This window comes from Papaver somniferum, chromosome 6 (genome assembly GCF_003573695.1).
Source record: "Papaver somniferum cultivar HN1 chromosome 6, ASM357369v1, whole genome shotgun sequence".
Taxonomy (NCBI): domain Eukaryota; kingdom Viridiplantae; phylum Streptophyta; class Magnoliopsida; order Ranunculales; family Papaveraceae; genus Papaver; species Papaver somniferum.
Window position 1 is genome coordinate 105,186,282 of NC_039363.1, and position 16,646 is coordinate 105,202,927.

A 16,646-nucleotide genomic window follows, 5' to 3' on the forward strand; every position below is an offset into this window, starting at 1 on the left:
ACGATGAGATTTAATTTAGGATGTGGAAAATGACCGGTCTTTGGAATTCAACCTATTCCAAGTGTGGAAAATTCATGGAATGTCAAGTCCAGTGGCTTTTAAGTTGGAGTTTTTCATAGAAAATCCAAGCAAGGTTCCATGGTTTGGTGGAAGAGTCCTTGAAATCCATCTAAACGACAATAAGAATAGCGCTGAACGCCAATAAAATTGGCGTAGCAGAGGACAAGAAACGTCAATATGAATAGCGTTGAACGCTAATCAAAATAGCGTAAGTCAAGCGCCAAAATGAATGGCGTTTAGCGCTATTAACAACAACGTTTTCTTAGCGCCATTAACAATAGCGTTGCGCGCTATTAACAATAGCGTTTCATGTTATTTATTTTTCTTACACTCTTCTCACATCACTCCTGTTTCCTTACCTATAAATTGAAAATAAAAAATCTTTAAAAGTACAAAAAATTTTTTATAAATTTGAAATTGAAATAAGATTTAAATTAGCTAATTTTCATACAAAACAAAATTTATAAATTTGAAATTGAAACAAGATTTAAATTAGCTAATTTTCATTTCATAGATTAAGTTACATGGATTAAAAAAACTAAAAGCGACATTACATGGATTCAAATAACTAATATTTAGAATTTAACATGATCCGATTTTCATTGTCAAGCTTCATCATTTCCGAAAGCGGGATGGTTCTTAAGAATTTGGTACGCATGATCATATGCAAAATCTTTGTTGTTTTGTTGAGAATATAGAGTTTAGTATGTGCCTCCTACAAAATAAATAAACATAATCTCTCATTTAAAAAATTAATGACTTAAAATATGTAGATAATTCAAAATAAGAGGTCCATTGAATAATACTTACAATTTCTTCTAACGTCCATCCTCCTCCGATATTTACATAAATCGAATGTATGATACCCATGTAAACTTTGGTTTTCTTTTTTTATCACCGACCACCTATTTTGAATACTTTGTCTTGTTCTTCCATTTTCATTGCCACCCGCTTCTTCTACAAAGACTTGAAACACCCTTTCCCAATAGTTGTTGACTCCTTGATTTTTTCCAACAATCGGTTGGAGACTAATTCTCATCCAAGCTTTGGTGATTGCAACATCTTCATTTGTAGTGTATGCCATACTTCCACTTGATTGAAAGAAGGTTTGGAATTAAAAATATAAAATCAGGAGAGATAGGAAGCAAAGAAAATCTCGAGATTTTGGGATGGTTTAATTTGTGTTGAAGAAGCCAATTTTTATAGATAAATTTTAATTTCGAAAATCTGACCGTTGAAACGCTATTGAGAATAGCGTTAAGCGTCATTCTTAATCGCGTTTATTTTGAGTCGTTGATTAGAAGGAGCCGTTGAAAATCCAATGGTGTAGAATAAAACGCAATTAAGAATAGCGTTAAGCGCCATTCCTATTTGCGCCAAACGCCAATCTTAATTGCGCTAATCACAAAACACATCCAGGAGCCACTCGATTTCTCCTATCCTATACTTAGTTTTTTTTTCTAGTTTCTTATTTTTTTCTTTTTCCTCTTGAACAAACTAGTTTTTTGGTTTCATATATTGAATCAAATCAAACCAAAAAGAAGATAAAATTGAATGAAATTGAAACTTGATTGATACTAAAAATACTACATTGATTCCACTACATCAAATTGAAAAAAAAAAAGATAAAAACATAATTGAAGCTACATAGTTCCATAAGCTACATGGTTTCATATATTGAAATGACGAACATTGCTAGTACTAGGATAACCATAGTTTGCACCAAGTGTTATAGGAGGATAACCATGTTTTTCCAAAATCTTATTTTGTTTATCCAACATAAATTGCTGCTTCCATTCCGGCAAGGTCTCAACCTCCACATCCAACACTTCAAGTTCATGTTTCTCTTAAGATAAATCCAAGGATTCCTTGTTTGTTTCTGCAATAGTTCATAAATATTCTTCTTGTCCATCCAATCTTGACATCTTCTTTGCATTCTCTTCACTAAAATGTTTCAAAATACGGTCGGTTCCGTCATTGATGGCCGATAGTTCCGAAGCTTTCCTTTGTTGAGCCCTTTTTCCCGTTGGTCGACGAGGGCCATCCTCTTCAAGCCATCTTGGATCGCTTCTTGCCGGAGCACTACTTGGTGAAGCATTAACACTGGGAGCCTCGGATTCATCTTCATCATTTTGGGTAGGATCAAATTCTTCGGGATTGAATCCGGGAACATGGGCTTTGAAAAGTCGGTACACCTCTTCATTTCCAAAAGGTTTTCCCTTGCTAACCTTACTATATTCCAATCTAGCTTTTCTCTCCTACAAAAAACAAACAAAAACCCAAGTTAGAAATCCTTCAATAAAATAAAATGATATATATTAAGAAATCTTGATAAAACTTACAAGATCATCAATTCCGCATCCGCTTGCATTGTTTCTATGCAACTTTTTTAAGATACCAACCCACCTTTTGACATCTTTTTTCTAGATACCAAATTTATTTTGCAACTTATGAACACTCCTATCATACTTATTCCCAAAGTTGCTTACATAGGTATCGAATACCAGCTCCCAAAACTGGTTTGATTTTTGATCAACTCCGGCAACACCATCAAGTATAATCCGCAGAATTTTTCATTGTGGCCTGAAATCATCAATATATGATCAGGCTTGATTAATAATTCCCCATACAGTCTAATGAAAAGATTGAAAGAGGAAACATCTAACTAATTGACCTTATAGTTAAAACTTTGTAGGATATAGTAAACCTAAAATGATATATGGAACCCATATATATCGTGCACCCAGGACACCCAACATTCGATTTCATCCATTTTGGAAGCCAGCTCATCATCCCTTCCTTTACTTGTTTTTTTGTTCTTCTTATTTACTTATCTCAATAGAAAACTTAAACGAAGATCATAAAAAATCCGCAGAATTTTTCATTGTGGCCTGAAATCATCAATATATGGTCTGAGCTGAAGTGATCAATTTATAGGGAAAATTTCGAATTAAAAAAAATAGCTGTTGAAACGCTATTGTTATTAGCGTTTTTTTCTGAGCCGTTGATTAGAAGGAGCCGTTAAAGATCTAATTGTTAGAAATGAAACGCAATTCTGAATATCGTTTGGCGCTATTCTTAAAAGCGCCAAACGCAATTCTTATTAGCGCTTTTCTTGAAAAACATCCAGAACCTAAGCTAATTCCTCAAGTTCCATACTTTGAAAACAATGAAAACCATAAATAATACAATGAAAATCTTAATATTTCTTAATTTTAAAATCTATAAATCATAGGATTGCAACCAAGTTGCTTACATACTGAAAGTTCATTCGAAATCTTACGAAAAAAGACTAAAGATATTCTTCGAAATCTTACGAAAAAAGATTAAAGATATTCTTCGAAATCTTATGAAAAAAGACTGCTGGGTAAACATCGGTAGGATCGAATTCTCCATCTGAACCATCAAGATCATCTGGTGGTGGAGGGGGAGATTCTGGTGGCATTTCACCGTCTCTGATACCTAGTCCATGTCGTATCCAAATGTGTTTAACAAGATCATTGCGGAGTTGGAGATATGCCTCATCATTCCTTAACTCGTGGTATGACCTCGATATTCCAGTAACCTGTCTATTGGTTCGTTCATGACTTGACCCCAGTCTAAGTTACGTATTTCATTCTCAATGACCATGTTATGCAAAATCAAACAAGCCTTGATAATAAAGTTTATATCCTCCTTATCCCAATAAAATGCTGGTTTTTTAGTTATTTGGAACTTGTTTTGGAGAGTTCCAAAATCCCTTTAAACATCCTTTCTCTTCGCTTGTTGGTATTTATTAGACAACGTATTAGCTGGCTGATTTGGAAGAAATTTTTTGAATGACTGCACAATACAAGACAATCGTGGATATATATTATCCGCCAAGTAGTAACCCTTGTCGTAGATGTGGCCATTAATGCGGTAATTACAAGGAGCTGCTAAACCATTAACCATCTTATCAAAAAGTGAAGATTGATCCAAGACGTTCAAGTCGTTGTTCGACCCTGGAGTTCAAAAGAAACCATGCGAAAACCACTGATCATATGATGCCACGGCTTCTAAGATCATGGTAGGTTTTTTCTCATGCCCACGGAACGTACCTTCCCATGCTGTTGGACAATTCTTCCATCGAAAATGCATACAATCAACACTTCCAAGCATTCCAGGAAACCCTCTAGCCGCATTTTCTGCCAATAATATTTTTGTGTCTTCTCTTGTAGGAAGTTGCATGTACCTTGGACCAAAGCGGCGAACAATTACCCTGGTAAACCTCTTCACATACATATAGACAGTTGGTGCTCCCATACGTACATAATCATCTGTGCTATCAGCGGCTATACCTTTACACAAACATTTCATTACGGAATACATCTTCATGTGGGGAGAGTGACCAAGTTTTACGGTGCAATCAACTTGGAAATCAAAAGCAGGATCCGCAACAACAATCTCACTTAGAATACGTAAGAAAATAGGTCGATACATACCCAAACGTTGGAGGAACTTTTTAGGACCCCAAGTACAGTTATGACCAAAGTAGTCATGCATCATTCTTGCATCTCCATCCTCTCGGTGTCTTTCCACCATTTGTCGCGTCAATACTTCTCGAGGCACCTGTTGGAAGAGCCTATGCATTCTTTGAGTCATATACTGGTACACCACAATTTTGCTCTCCCCGCTATCATCACCAATGCTAAGATCGATACCATACGTCATTAGTACATACCTCCTTAGCGGATTTTCATCGTCCATATTGCACCTGTAAACAAAACTCAAATATTGTAAGCATTCCAAGATTTTTGAATTCATACAAAAGAAAACACATTCATACAAAATAGAAGACATTCATGCACACATTCATTAAAGAAATTACATTAATACAAGTTCATTCCAAGTTCATTAAATACAAGTTCATTAAACAAAACACATCCAAGTTTCATACAAAAGAAAAGACAAGTTCCCTCATCCTAATCCTAACATCCTTGTCATTTCATCTTCACTTTGACCAGTCCCACCACTATTCATAAATTGAGTTAATTATGACTCTGGAATTACTTCCTCTTGTGGAACATAATGACCATGTGCATCATCTGATTGACTTGTGGATGGTCTTTTACGGCTAGACCATTGAGAGTTGTCTCCAAGATCATAACATGATTGGGTTGACGTTGATCCTTTACCAAGAGCACGTGCCCAATCTATTTCAAACCAATACTGGTCCTTTGTAAGATTTAACATAGCCAACCTATGCGCAAAATCTTTCCAGTGCTCCTGAAATGAAACATCAAGATAACAAATATATTAAGGAACTTCTAATGTGTAAAGAAAATCATAATAATATGGAAAACAAAATAATTGAAAGAGTTAAAACCAAAAATTACTAACCCTTGTTCCCCAATTAACATCATACGTAAATGGAGGAGAGTCGGGTGCTTGCAAAGGCACTTGAACACGGTTGCCTTCATTGTCTGAACGTACGATACAGAAAGAAACTCTTGGAAATTCAGGTGAAGCTTGTGAGACGTTGTCATACTTATACTGTGATGGATGTATTGGGGGGACCTGATTCATCAGAAATGTCGGATCTTGAGTACTTGCAGCTCCAACTTCATTAAAGATAATATATACAAAATTTTCAAATAAAAACAATATAGTCAGACAATGCACTTAAATTGGTTAATTAATTCATTATCTCATGGCAATTTCACAATGTTCATCATCTAAAATCCTAAATTACACAATATTCATCATCTAAAACCCTAAATTACATGTCAAATTCGTCATTGTTGGAATCAAAATTGTTATCATTCATCATACAATGGAGTATCATGCATACAATCAACAATAGTATCATCTAAAGCCCTAACATTTCATCAAACCATAAAATAAACTCAAATTATAATTCAACTAACCTCTCTTTGGGTTCTCAATCAAATTGAGAAATTTAAGTATGATTCGATTCCTTATGAAGCAGATAACAAACCCTTTGAAGCAACTTCATTGATTTGAACCATCATGCCAGAAATCAACAAGGGGTTTTTTTAGGTTTGGTTTTTTTTTTCACGAGTTGAAGATGAACTGAGGAAGAAGAAGAAGGGGTCGATGGTGTTACTGGATATAAGAATCAAAAAGCGCTATTAACAATAGCGTTAAGCGCTATTAACAACAGCGTTTTCTTAGCGCCATTAACAATTGCGTTTGACACTATTAAGAATAGCGTTTTGACCATTGACTTGAGTTTTCCCTGCGCTATTATTATTCGCGTTTTACGCTATTCTTATTAGCGTTTTCTGTATTCCACCATTACACTTGCACTTCCATCCACAGTTCCAAGTGTTGAGGTGGCGTGGAAGATGGATGGATTCCATCATAAGACTTGCTCTTAGCATCGAATTTTTATGTCAATGGTAAGATGAATTTTTATGGGGTTTTGCGTGTGAATTGAATTTTAGAATCGAAGTTTTTGGTATCTAGATGTATAATTTATAAATAATAGACATATTAACAATTAGCAGATATCATAAATGACTAAGAACCAAAATATTTAAGCATAAAACAACTACGCATCTTTCACAAAATCCCTCCGTTAAATATGGAAGCAATGCAATTAACTTGTCTCCAAATGATAGTTGGGACGATCGAGCGAAGTGAGGGAGGACCTTATATGGCCTTTTTTTATTTGTAAAATCTAAGTGATCAATTGACACAAAAAGATTGGAAATGGTCCGCGCCGAAAAACCAAAAATGACCCTTTAAATCAAATTTTTCTTTTTTCCTTTAGACATTTTCGTAAATAAACCGAAGAGGAAGGGCAATATGTATTAGACATTTTCGTAAATAAACCAAATAGGAAGGGCAACAATGTAGTAGACATTTTCGTAAATAAACCAAAGATAAAGTCAAATAGATATAAAGTATCAAATTGTGTTATAATTCCTTATGTATCTTATTTTTTAGGGTATAACTGGCAACCAAACTTTAATATAACATATCTAAAAATCTGTGCTTTGAAAATTTACAAATTAATTTTATCTCGTTGAAAAGGTTATAAAAAAATCTGCGCAATGAGTACAAACAACAATATCAAATTTAGAGTTTTTACAAAAATATCATTTTAGGTACATTTTTAGAAAATTAGATATATATCCATTATGCAACCCACCACAAAGGATACATAATATCATGTCGCCATATTTTGGTTTATGCATCAACTAATTTTCCGTTACAACTAATAAAACAATGTACTCTCTCTGTTTCAAGAAAAATGGTACTTTACTTTAGGCAGAATTCTCAAAAATTGAATGCATAGTTATTATGCAAACCACCAGAAAGGATGTATAACACACCATGTAACCATATTTTGGTTTATGAATCGTCTAATTTTTCGTTTCTGGAAAAGTGATACTTTCACATTCCGTTTCAGGAAAAATGATACTTTCGCCATGTTTCAGAAAAAAGTGATACTTTCGCTGCGTTTCAGAAAAAGTGATATTTTTATTCCGTTTCAGGACGAAAGTATCACTTTTTCTAAAACGGGATGAAAGTAGACGCAGACAAACGCCATCTTCAGATTCTTCTTCGGTCGGCCCTCTTACCGTGGCAACAGTGGCGGAGCTGGAAAATAAAGGTTGGGATGGCTTGGAAGCTAATGGGATTGGTGGGGACAATTTTCAATTAAGCAATCTCCGCTTTTTGGAAGGACGCCTCCTTCAGAAAGAATAGTTGAATAATAAAGATCTAGCCAATACGAGTTTGGAGCCCCTTCCAGTGCAACAAGAGAATGCAGGAGGAAGCGGATGTGATATAGTTTATCCCGGAAGGGCTCAGTCTGTGGTTAGTTGATCGAACAAAAGCCTATGACTTAGGCTTAATTATTTTTTGCAAAACTTAAAACCAAGGTAAAAAATAGGATTTTTCTGGATTTTGGGCTGGCTTAAGCCAGCCCAAATCTATGAGTAGTTCCGCCCCTGCATGGCACCGGTTACCCTAGTATTGAAAAACATATATATAATAACCATGTCGCATGGATATATAACCTGGAAGATTTTAGTTAGAGGGAGAGTAAAAAGCGGTATAAAAAATGCAAAACTCGTAGTCAACCGGCTATTAAAATCTATTTTATCATAATCCTTCTAATTCGGACTGCAAATACCACTCGAGTTTCGGCTTTTTTTTTGTATCTTCTTTTGATTAAGTTAAGCCTCCCTTCCCTTCTACCGTGAGGCGGATTTCACCATTTGGTATTTACATAATCGTTAAAGAAGAAACGATAACCAAAAACGGTTTTCTTTATTTACCCTGTTCTTCTTACTAGAATCATTTTACCTTTTAACACAATCCCTTACCATCCCAAACCTAATCGAGTCATAAACAACAGTAAATTCATCCATTTTTAGTTTGCATCCAACAGTGGTTTTTATCTGTTTATAATCAAACGAGATCCCTGATAAATTAACGTCATATTTTCTCCCTTAAATTTGTAAACGTTCGTTAATATAGACCATGAAAAGAAAAAGGGTTATTTTGTGTTTCCTCCCCTGCCAAGATTGCTGATTAGCGTTTCCTCCCCAAATAAATTGAAATTAGTGTTTCCTCCTCTCGTTAGTTTTTCCATCCATTGCCCGGTTAGGTGAGTCAGCGCTTATGCACGCGTGGGATAGATTGTACACGTTTTTCATGAGCTTCCGAAAATACCCTCTAATGTTATCCTCCTCTCCTGCACCAGTACGCTGGCCTTTTCCGTCATTAATCAACACCAGAACTCCAATTAATCCCAGAACTCAAATCCACCATCGTTACTGATACTGAAATCATCTAATTCATCCGGTAAAACAATCAAACCATCTTTGACTCGATCAATTTCTTATTGGTATTTTTGTTGTAGAATTTCTCTTCAAGAACTTTCATCTAAAATTCAATTTCGTACCACATCAAAACCCCTAAACAGATCCATATGAGAACCCCCAAATCTGATGTTGTCAAACCATAAAATAGGAATTCAGGTTGTAATATTGGGGTGGAAATTAGATTACTATTTGTTGTGGTCAGACCCTCTACAGCAGAAACAGCTGTTCCATACACCAACAACACTAATTTCATAGATATTTTTTCTCTACCCAACTGCAATCACCAGCATAGAGGCAACCATGTTCTTTCCCCAATTACAGAATCATCACGACCCATCTCCTCCAATCATACTCAAATTACATTTGTTACTGTCAAACCCTAAATCCACCAAACAACCACCATCCACAAATTAAATGCATATACAACCATAAACTCCTTCAATTCCATTAAATCTGAACCAAACCCATCTTTAATTCATCATCTGAATCATTCAATCTCATCACCAAGTCGCTTCACAAAAATCATCAGATCCCCAAATTTTTAACCATCAAATCCATTTCCTCTCTTCCATTTTTTATTGACAGCAACAATTCTCGGCTATAACTGTACCACCAAACTCAACCAAATCGATGCCATCATCACTGATAGACACATTTTTGTGTCTAATTTGTCCTCAATGTCCGTATTGTTGGAACTCTATTTTTGTACTAATATTGTGTTTTTATGTATTTTTAGGAAATAAACATTTTTGGAAAATTTGGCTCGAAAAGTTGATTTTGGCACCCGGAGGACAAGTGTTATTCGGACTCTCGCTTTTGGATAAGGGGTAACCTAATTACTAAGGGGCACCCCCAGGACACCTCTTCTTCATTTGAATTTCGATTTTGGCGGGAAAATTGGTTCATCAACTGGCAGAATTTCAATCGACAAAATGAAGGTGTTGTGGTGCGATTAAATGGCTCAAACTTGGTAGGAAGATGTGATATATCCTAAGGAAGACAGTTTGGTCAGTGGGTTTGATCGGAATTGGCTGGAAAACGCGTGATGATTCACCAAACCAAAACAGAGCAACACGCACTGTAAGCAAGCAAAACTGGAGTTATAGCGTGCATGGAGGAGTTCTACTAGCATTGGAAGAGTTCTGAGGCGTGTATAAGGCAATTGGGAGTGTGCAGGAAGCAAGAGTACGTAAGAATCTTCTATTTTTGGCAATTATTCCCTATTTTTGGACAGCGGCAATAATGAAGATTATCTCGAGTTATGGCGAGATTAAATGCTCCTGTTGAGTATAAAAGGGTCTGTTAGGTACATTAGAAGGGTTGGGAAGTGATTGGAGAGCCTTAGGAGGAGTGTAGAAGCCAGAATAATCGATAGAAAAGATTGACAGAAACTGCTCCTGCTGCTGCTGTGAAGAACAGGAATCGGCCACGGTTCCTTCAACCCTTTCGCAAGAGTTTCTTCATCCTATTTTGCAACAGAGAAGTAAACCACAGCATTTAAGTTTCCGTCACCATTTGTTTCTCTGTAACAGTCCAACATCGTCTTCGCAACAGGAATTTCTGTTGCGATTTCTCTGTTGCAACTTTTACTCATTTGTAATCAACTTTGGAGCAATAATAATATATTTTGAGATGAATTACACCATGATGAGCTAATTTTATTCTCTGGGGCGACGGAGGAAGCAATTCCACCAATAAAAATTGGTAATATCTATTTTTATTATTTATGCAACTTAATTTATTTAATTATTTGCCTTGAATATTTAGGATTTTCCAAAGATTTTTATTAAATACTTGTTATTTTGATTGATGGATTATGCTGGACTTAGAAGTTTTTGATATTCCATGCTTTTAACTTACAAGTATTATTTTATAAAATCCGTTTTTGCAATAATTAAAACTATTTAAAAAGAACAATCTGCATAATAAATATTAGTAATATCATTTTTATTTTGGTAGAAAAGTGGAATCCTTAGCCCCAGTTTCCCCCCAAAAAAAAAGACTTCGACCACTTTGCTATTTTATTATTATTCGTACAACTGAATTAAATCTAAAAAAAAAGTTACCTTCACAAGTTCGAAAAGAACCCCTTTACCACTATTACTACAACATTTGAAAATACATCAAGTTTTTGGCGCCGCCGACGCGGACCTGTGCTTAGGTAGAATTTTTTTTTTAGGTTTATTATTATTATTTTTTTCCTTTTTACTGGTTCTTTTTGTCTTTGATTTGCAGGTTCGAAGTGGAGTACTAAGGACCTTGGAAGGAAAAGCTTAAAGCGGAAGGAGCGAAAGAGGAATTTTCTTTTTTTGTTTTATATATAGAAAAGAGAGAAAAAAAAAAGAGAGAGATTTTTTTTTATATTTTTTTTTAGGTTATTTTTCTTTTTCTTTTGCACTTTACTTTATTTGGACTTTGGACTGGACTCTTGGACTTTATTATTAATTTTTTTTAAACCCTACGGAAGGGTAGTTAAATACAAACTGTGTGCAGGGAAGGACGGTGATTACAATATCACCTCGGCCCCTCGGGTTCGCACACGGCATAGGAGTCGTGGCCCGAGTCGACGACAACGGTTCATCCCCCGTCTGGTACGGGAGGTAAGTCCAATCGAAACACTCGCGAATCTCCTGCAAGCGAGTTACTGTCCTTAAGGTGCATTGTTGAGGACGAATTTGGACTGTCTTTATTTTGTCCTAGTAAGGGCAAGGCCTGGCCTAAACAAGATAAGGGTTCGGATTTCATCACCGCTCCCTTCTTGCCCGCTTTAGGAAACAAAACCTAACGAACCCAAGCTTAAAATCTGATTAGAAAGAGACCTATAGGGTATCGAGCTTGTTAGGAAAATTTTCGAAGGATATTGGTTATTCTTTTAGCATACTTCGAAGTTCATGACGGTTTCTGTGAGTTGAATGCGTGACTGCGCCGCCTTGTACTGCGGTGAGGCCTTGGGTATCAAAGCTCTAGCTTCCCTCGCCTCGATTCAACTTACTTTGACTCGGATTGATTCCAGAGGGGTTTGCTTAAATTGTAACGAATTCCCCTTCGAGAGATAGAAGCTGGTCTAGAAACAATCTAAGTGAGCCATCATGCTTGTTGTTTGCTAGAAATCTCTAGGTTTGCTGTGGTAAAGTCGAGTCAGCCTGCTGTGTGATTGCTAGAACCTTCCTGTTAGGATTTTTTTTTTTTTGATTTTTTTTAGTGTATGCCCGATTTTGTTAATAGGGCTTGGAAAAGAAATACTCTAGGTCGATTGATTAGCGAAAAACCTAGTAGTTCTTCTGATTTAAGCAGGGAGCTCGAAGATTGTTCTTTTGAGAGCCCTGTTTTTGGAAACTTCAGTTTTGAGAATCTGTCTCTTCGTGAAAATCTCATAACCCCTAGTACTTCTGTTGTGCCAGCGATGGCAACTTTGAAAGATTACATGTTCCCAACTAGGACCAACCGAGCTTCGTGCATTAAATTGCCAGCCACTACGGCTAATTTCGAGATAAAACCTAGTATTCTCCAAATGATCCCTATATTCTTAGGAAAAGATGATGAGAACCCTTATTTCCATATTAGGGACTTTGAGGAAATTTGTGGGACAATTAGAATAAAAGACCTTACTGATGAAGTCTTGAAACTTAAGATGTTTCCCTTTTCCTTGAGAGATAAAGCCAAGACCTGGCTGAACAACCTACCATCTGAATCCATTGAAACATGGCAGGAACTTATTGCCGCTTTCTATATGAAATTCTACCCTAAGCATAAAACTGCAGCTGTTAGGCAGACAATTAGTGCTAGTGTGCAACAAGAGGGAGAGTCTCTTTATAGATTTTTAGAGAGATTCAATGATCTCCTATCTCAGTGTCCTCACCATGGATTTGATAAGATGAAACTCGTACAAATTATTTATGATGGTTTAGACTATTCGACCAAAGCCATGGTTGAGTCTATGTGCGCTGGTGAGTTCACTAGTAAAAGTGCTGATGATGCTTTTACCTTCTTAGAAGTTATCGCTGAAAAATCCCAACAGTGGGAATCTTGTGTTGAACCCCCTAAAAGACTCTTGGTCAATAGAAGTAGCACCAATGTGGTAGATACGAGTTTTGCATCTGATGCTAAGTTTGCTGCTTCTAGAAGGTTAGAAGCGTTAGAAATGGGTCAACCTAAAAATAAGTCCCTTGTTGAACCTAATAGAGCCTCTCAAATCTCTAGTTGTGGAATAGAGCCCGATAACTCATTTTGGGAAGGTCAGGTTAGTGAAGAGCAAGCTCATGCTGTCTATAACAATGCTAGGTTTGAGAACCGTCAGAAGTTTGACCCCTACTCAGAGACCTACAACCCTGGTTGGAGAAACCATCCTAATTTCTCTTGGTCTAAGGGCCAGAATCAAGGCCAGTCTAGTAATTCTCAGCCTCCCCCAGGTTTTGGTTATACTAAGAACCCTTCAGGACAGACCCAGAACCCATCTGAGAATAGAATAACTAGCTTAGAGGAAACCCTTAGTATATTAAGGAAGAGCCAGGAAATGCTATCACAAAGCCAGGAAATGTTAGTAAAAAGCCAGGGTAATTTTCAAGAGGAAACCAAACAGAATTTTAAGAATAGTGCCCAGTCTTTTGCTAAATTAGAACTTCAAGTCGGCCAAATAGCTAAGTATATTAATGAGAGAGAGGAAGGAAGGTTCCCTAGTAATACTGATCCTAACCCTAGAGGAGAGAAATCGTACAGTCATGTTAACTCTGTTACGACCCTTAGGAGTGGAAGGAAAGTTGATAATAAGGTCGGCATACCTGAAAGTGAACATGCTGTAGTTCACCCTTATGAGCCAGAAAATGAGGAGACTGATAGAGTCTCCAAAGAGACCAATGAGGGTCCTGATGAGCCCGGCTTTGTTCCCAGAGCCCCGTTCCCCCAGCTGCTAGTTCCGACTAGAGGGAGTCCAACTTTAATGATATATTGGAGGTTTTTAAGCAGGTTAATATCAACCTTCCATTATTAGATGCAATTAGGCAGATTCCCTCTTATGCCAAGTTCCTTAAGGACTTGTGTACGCGAAAGCGTAAGCTCAGTGTCCAGAAGAAAGCCTTCATAGCTAGTCACGTGAGTTCTATTATTCAGAATACCACTACTCCTAAGTATAAAGACCCAGGGTCCCCTACCATTGCTTGTACAATAGGTAAGTACCGTGTTGAGAAAGCATTGCTTGACTTAGGAGCCAGTGTGAACTTACTTCCATACATGTGTACCTTAAGCTAGGACTTGGTGAGATGAAACCTACCCAGATGACACTTCAGTTAGCTGATAGGTCCATTAAAATTCCTCGTGGTGTGATCGAGGATGTTCTCATAGAGGTAGACAAGTTTATATATCCGGTGGATTTTGTTATCCTAGATACCCAACCTGTCCCTGACCCAGAGAACCAAATACCAGTGATTTTAGGTCGCCCGTTTTTAGCTACATCCAATGCGATCATTAACTGTCGAAATGGTATTATGAATTTGTCTTTTGGTAATATGACTATTGAGCTGAACATTTTTAATATTAGTAAGCTACCCTCTGAACTAGATGACTCGAATATAGAAGAGGTGAACATGATAGGAACATTAGTCGAGGAGTCATTACCAAACACTTTGTTAGAAGATCCATTAGAGAAATGCCTAGCTCACTTTGGGATTGATTTTGATGATGATAAGGTGATTAATGAGGTGAATGCTTTGTTAGATTCAACCCCTTTGTTAGATACTAGTAATGAATGGAAACCTAAGTTCGAACCACTCCAGTTTCTAAGTCTACTAGTTCCTTCTTTAGAAGAGCCTCCTAAGTTGGACCTAAAACCATTGCCAGATACCCTGAAGTATGTGTTTTTAGGCCCGTCTGAGACTTTACCTGTGATTGTTTCTTCCGACTTGATAGAATCAGGAAAGTAGGCTAGTAACCGTCCTTCAAAACAACAAGGAAGCTTTAGGGTGGACCATAGCAGACATTAAGGGTATAAGTCCTACTGTTTGTATGCATCAGATCTATTTAGAGGAAGACACCAAACCTTCTAGGGAGATGCAACGTCGACTAAACCCCAATATGAAAGAAGTAGTTCGAACTGAGGTTCTTAAGCTATTAGATGCAGGCATTATCTACCCTATTTCAGACAGTAAGTGGGTCAGCCCCGTTCAGGTTGTTCCCAAGAAATCTGGTATTACTGTAGTCCAGAATGATAACAATGAGTTAATCCCGACCCGAGTGACCACGGGTTGGCGTGTTTGTATTGACTATAGGAAATTGAACAAGGTCACTAGGAAGGACCACTTTCCCCTTCCCTTCATCGACCAGATGCTAGAGAGATTAGCTGGACATAGTCACTACTTGCTTTTTAGATGGCTACTCTGGATATAATCAGATCGTTATTGCCCCAGAAGACCAGGAGAAAACCACTTTTACCTGTCCATTTGGTACCTTTGCGTATAGACGCATGCCTTTCGGGCTATGTAATGCCCCGACTTTTCAGCGTTGCATGATGAGCATATTTTCTGACATGGTAGAACGGTTCTTAGAGGTCTTTATGGATGATTTTTCAGTGTTTGGTTCATCTTTCGATGAGTGCTTGCATCATTTGTCATTAGTTTTGACTAGGTGTAAGGAAAAGAATTTAGTGCTTAATTGGGAGAAATGTCACTTTATGGTTCGTTCAGGAATTGTTCTAGGGCATATTGTATCTTCAAAGGGTATAGAGGTAGATAGAGCCAAAGTTGATCTTATTAAAACTTTACCGGTCCCAAAAACCGTAAGAGATATTAGGTCATTCTTAGGGCATGCTGGTTTTTATCGTCGTTTCATTAAGGATTTTAGCTTGATGTCTAGACCTCTTTGCAATTTGCTTGCAAAAGATGTTAAGTTTGTCTTTGATGATGCTTGTTTAGAGGCTTTTGAGAAGCTTAAGTCATTACTCACTACCGCCCCCATAGTCCAGGCACCCAACTGGACCTACCCTTTGAGATCATGTGTGATGCTTCAGATTATGCTATTGGTGTTGTGCTAGGTCAGCGAGAAAATAAGTTACTTCATGTGATTTACTATGCTAGCAAAACTCTGAATGATGCCCAGTTGAACTATACCACTACCGAGAAGGAACTATTAGCCATTGTGTTTGCCTTAGACAAGTTTAGACCCTATCTCTTAGGTTCTAAGATCATCATATACTGATCATGCTGCTTTAAAATATCTTTTGTCTAAGAAGGATACTAAACCTAGATTGATTAGGTGGATTCTGTTGTTGCAAGAGTTTTCTCCAGACATTAGAGACAAAAAGGGTGCCGAAAATGTTGTAGCAGATCACTTGTCTAGGCTAGTTGTTAGTTCCCCAGATGATTCCCTTCCTATAAGGGATAGCTTTCCTGATGAACAATTGTTCTTTGTTACCCAATTACCTTGGTATGCGAATATAGTGAACTATCTTGTTACTGGTCGAATGCCCCAACATTGGGGTAAACAAGATCGTTCTAGATTTTTAGCCAGGTTAAGCACTTCTTTTGGGATGATCCTTATTTGTTTAAGTATTGTCCAGACCAGATTATTAGGAGATGTATACCTGAGAGTGACCAGTCCAGTATTATTTCCTTTTGTCATGATCATGCTTGTGGGGGTCACTTTAGTGCTAAGAAGACTGCTGCTAAGATATTGCAGTGTGGATTCTATTGGCCTTCGTTGTTTAAAGACTCCCATAGTTACTGTGTTACTTGTGAACGTTGCCAGAAATTAGGAACCATTTCCCGTAGGAACATG

At 37.1% G+C, this 16,646-nt stretch overlaps 1 protein-coding gene across 1 annotated transcript; it reads right to left on the minus strand.

Annotated features, from left to right (window-relative positions):
* Window positions 1–3,801: 3,801 nt before the first annotated feature.
* Window positions 3,802–4,752, minus strand: LOC113291246. The gene is made up of 2 exons (XM_026540802.1): window positions 4,140–4,752; window positions 3,802–4,043 (listed from the first exon to the last, which is right to left on the minus strand). The coding sequence occupies exons 1-2, from the start codon at window positions 4,750–4,752 to the stop codon at window positions 3,802–3,804; spliced, it is 855 nt and encodes a 284-aa protein (XP_026396587.1).
* Between the last annotated feature and the right edge of the window lie 11,894 nt (window positions 4,753–16,646).

What these genes read in the sequence shown, in the direction of transcription:
- LOC113291246 (XM_026540802.1), bottom strand. Translation starts at nt 4,752, where the DNA reads ATGACGTATGGTATCGATCTTAGCATTGGTGATGATAGCGGGGAGAGC. An exon ending in TTGTCCAACAGCATGGGAAG is followed by an intron (nt 4,044 to 4,139) that starts GTACGTTCCGTG and finishes TTTGAACTCCAG; the next exon opens with GGTCGAACAACGACTTGAAC.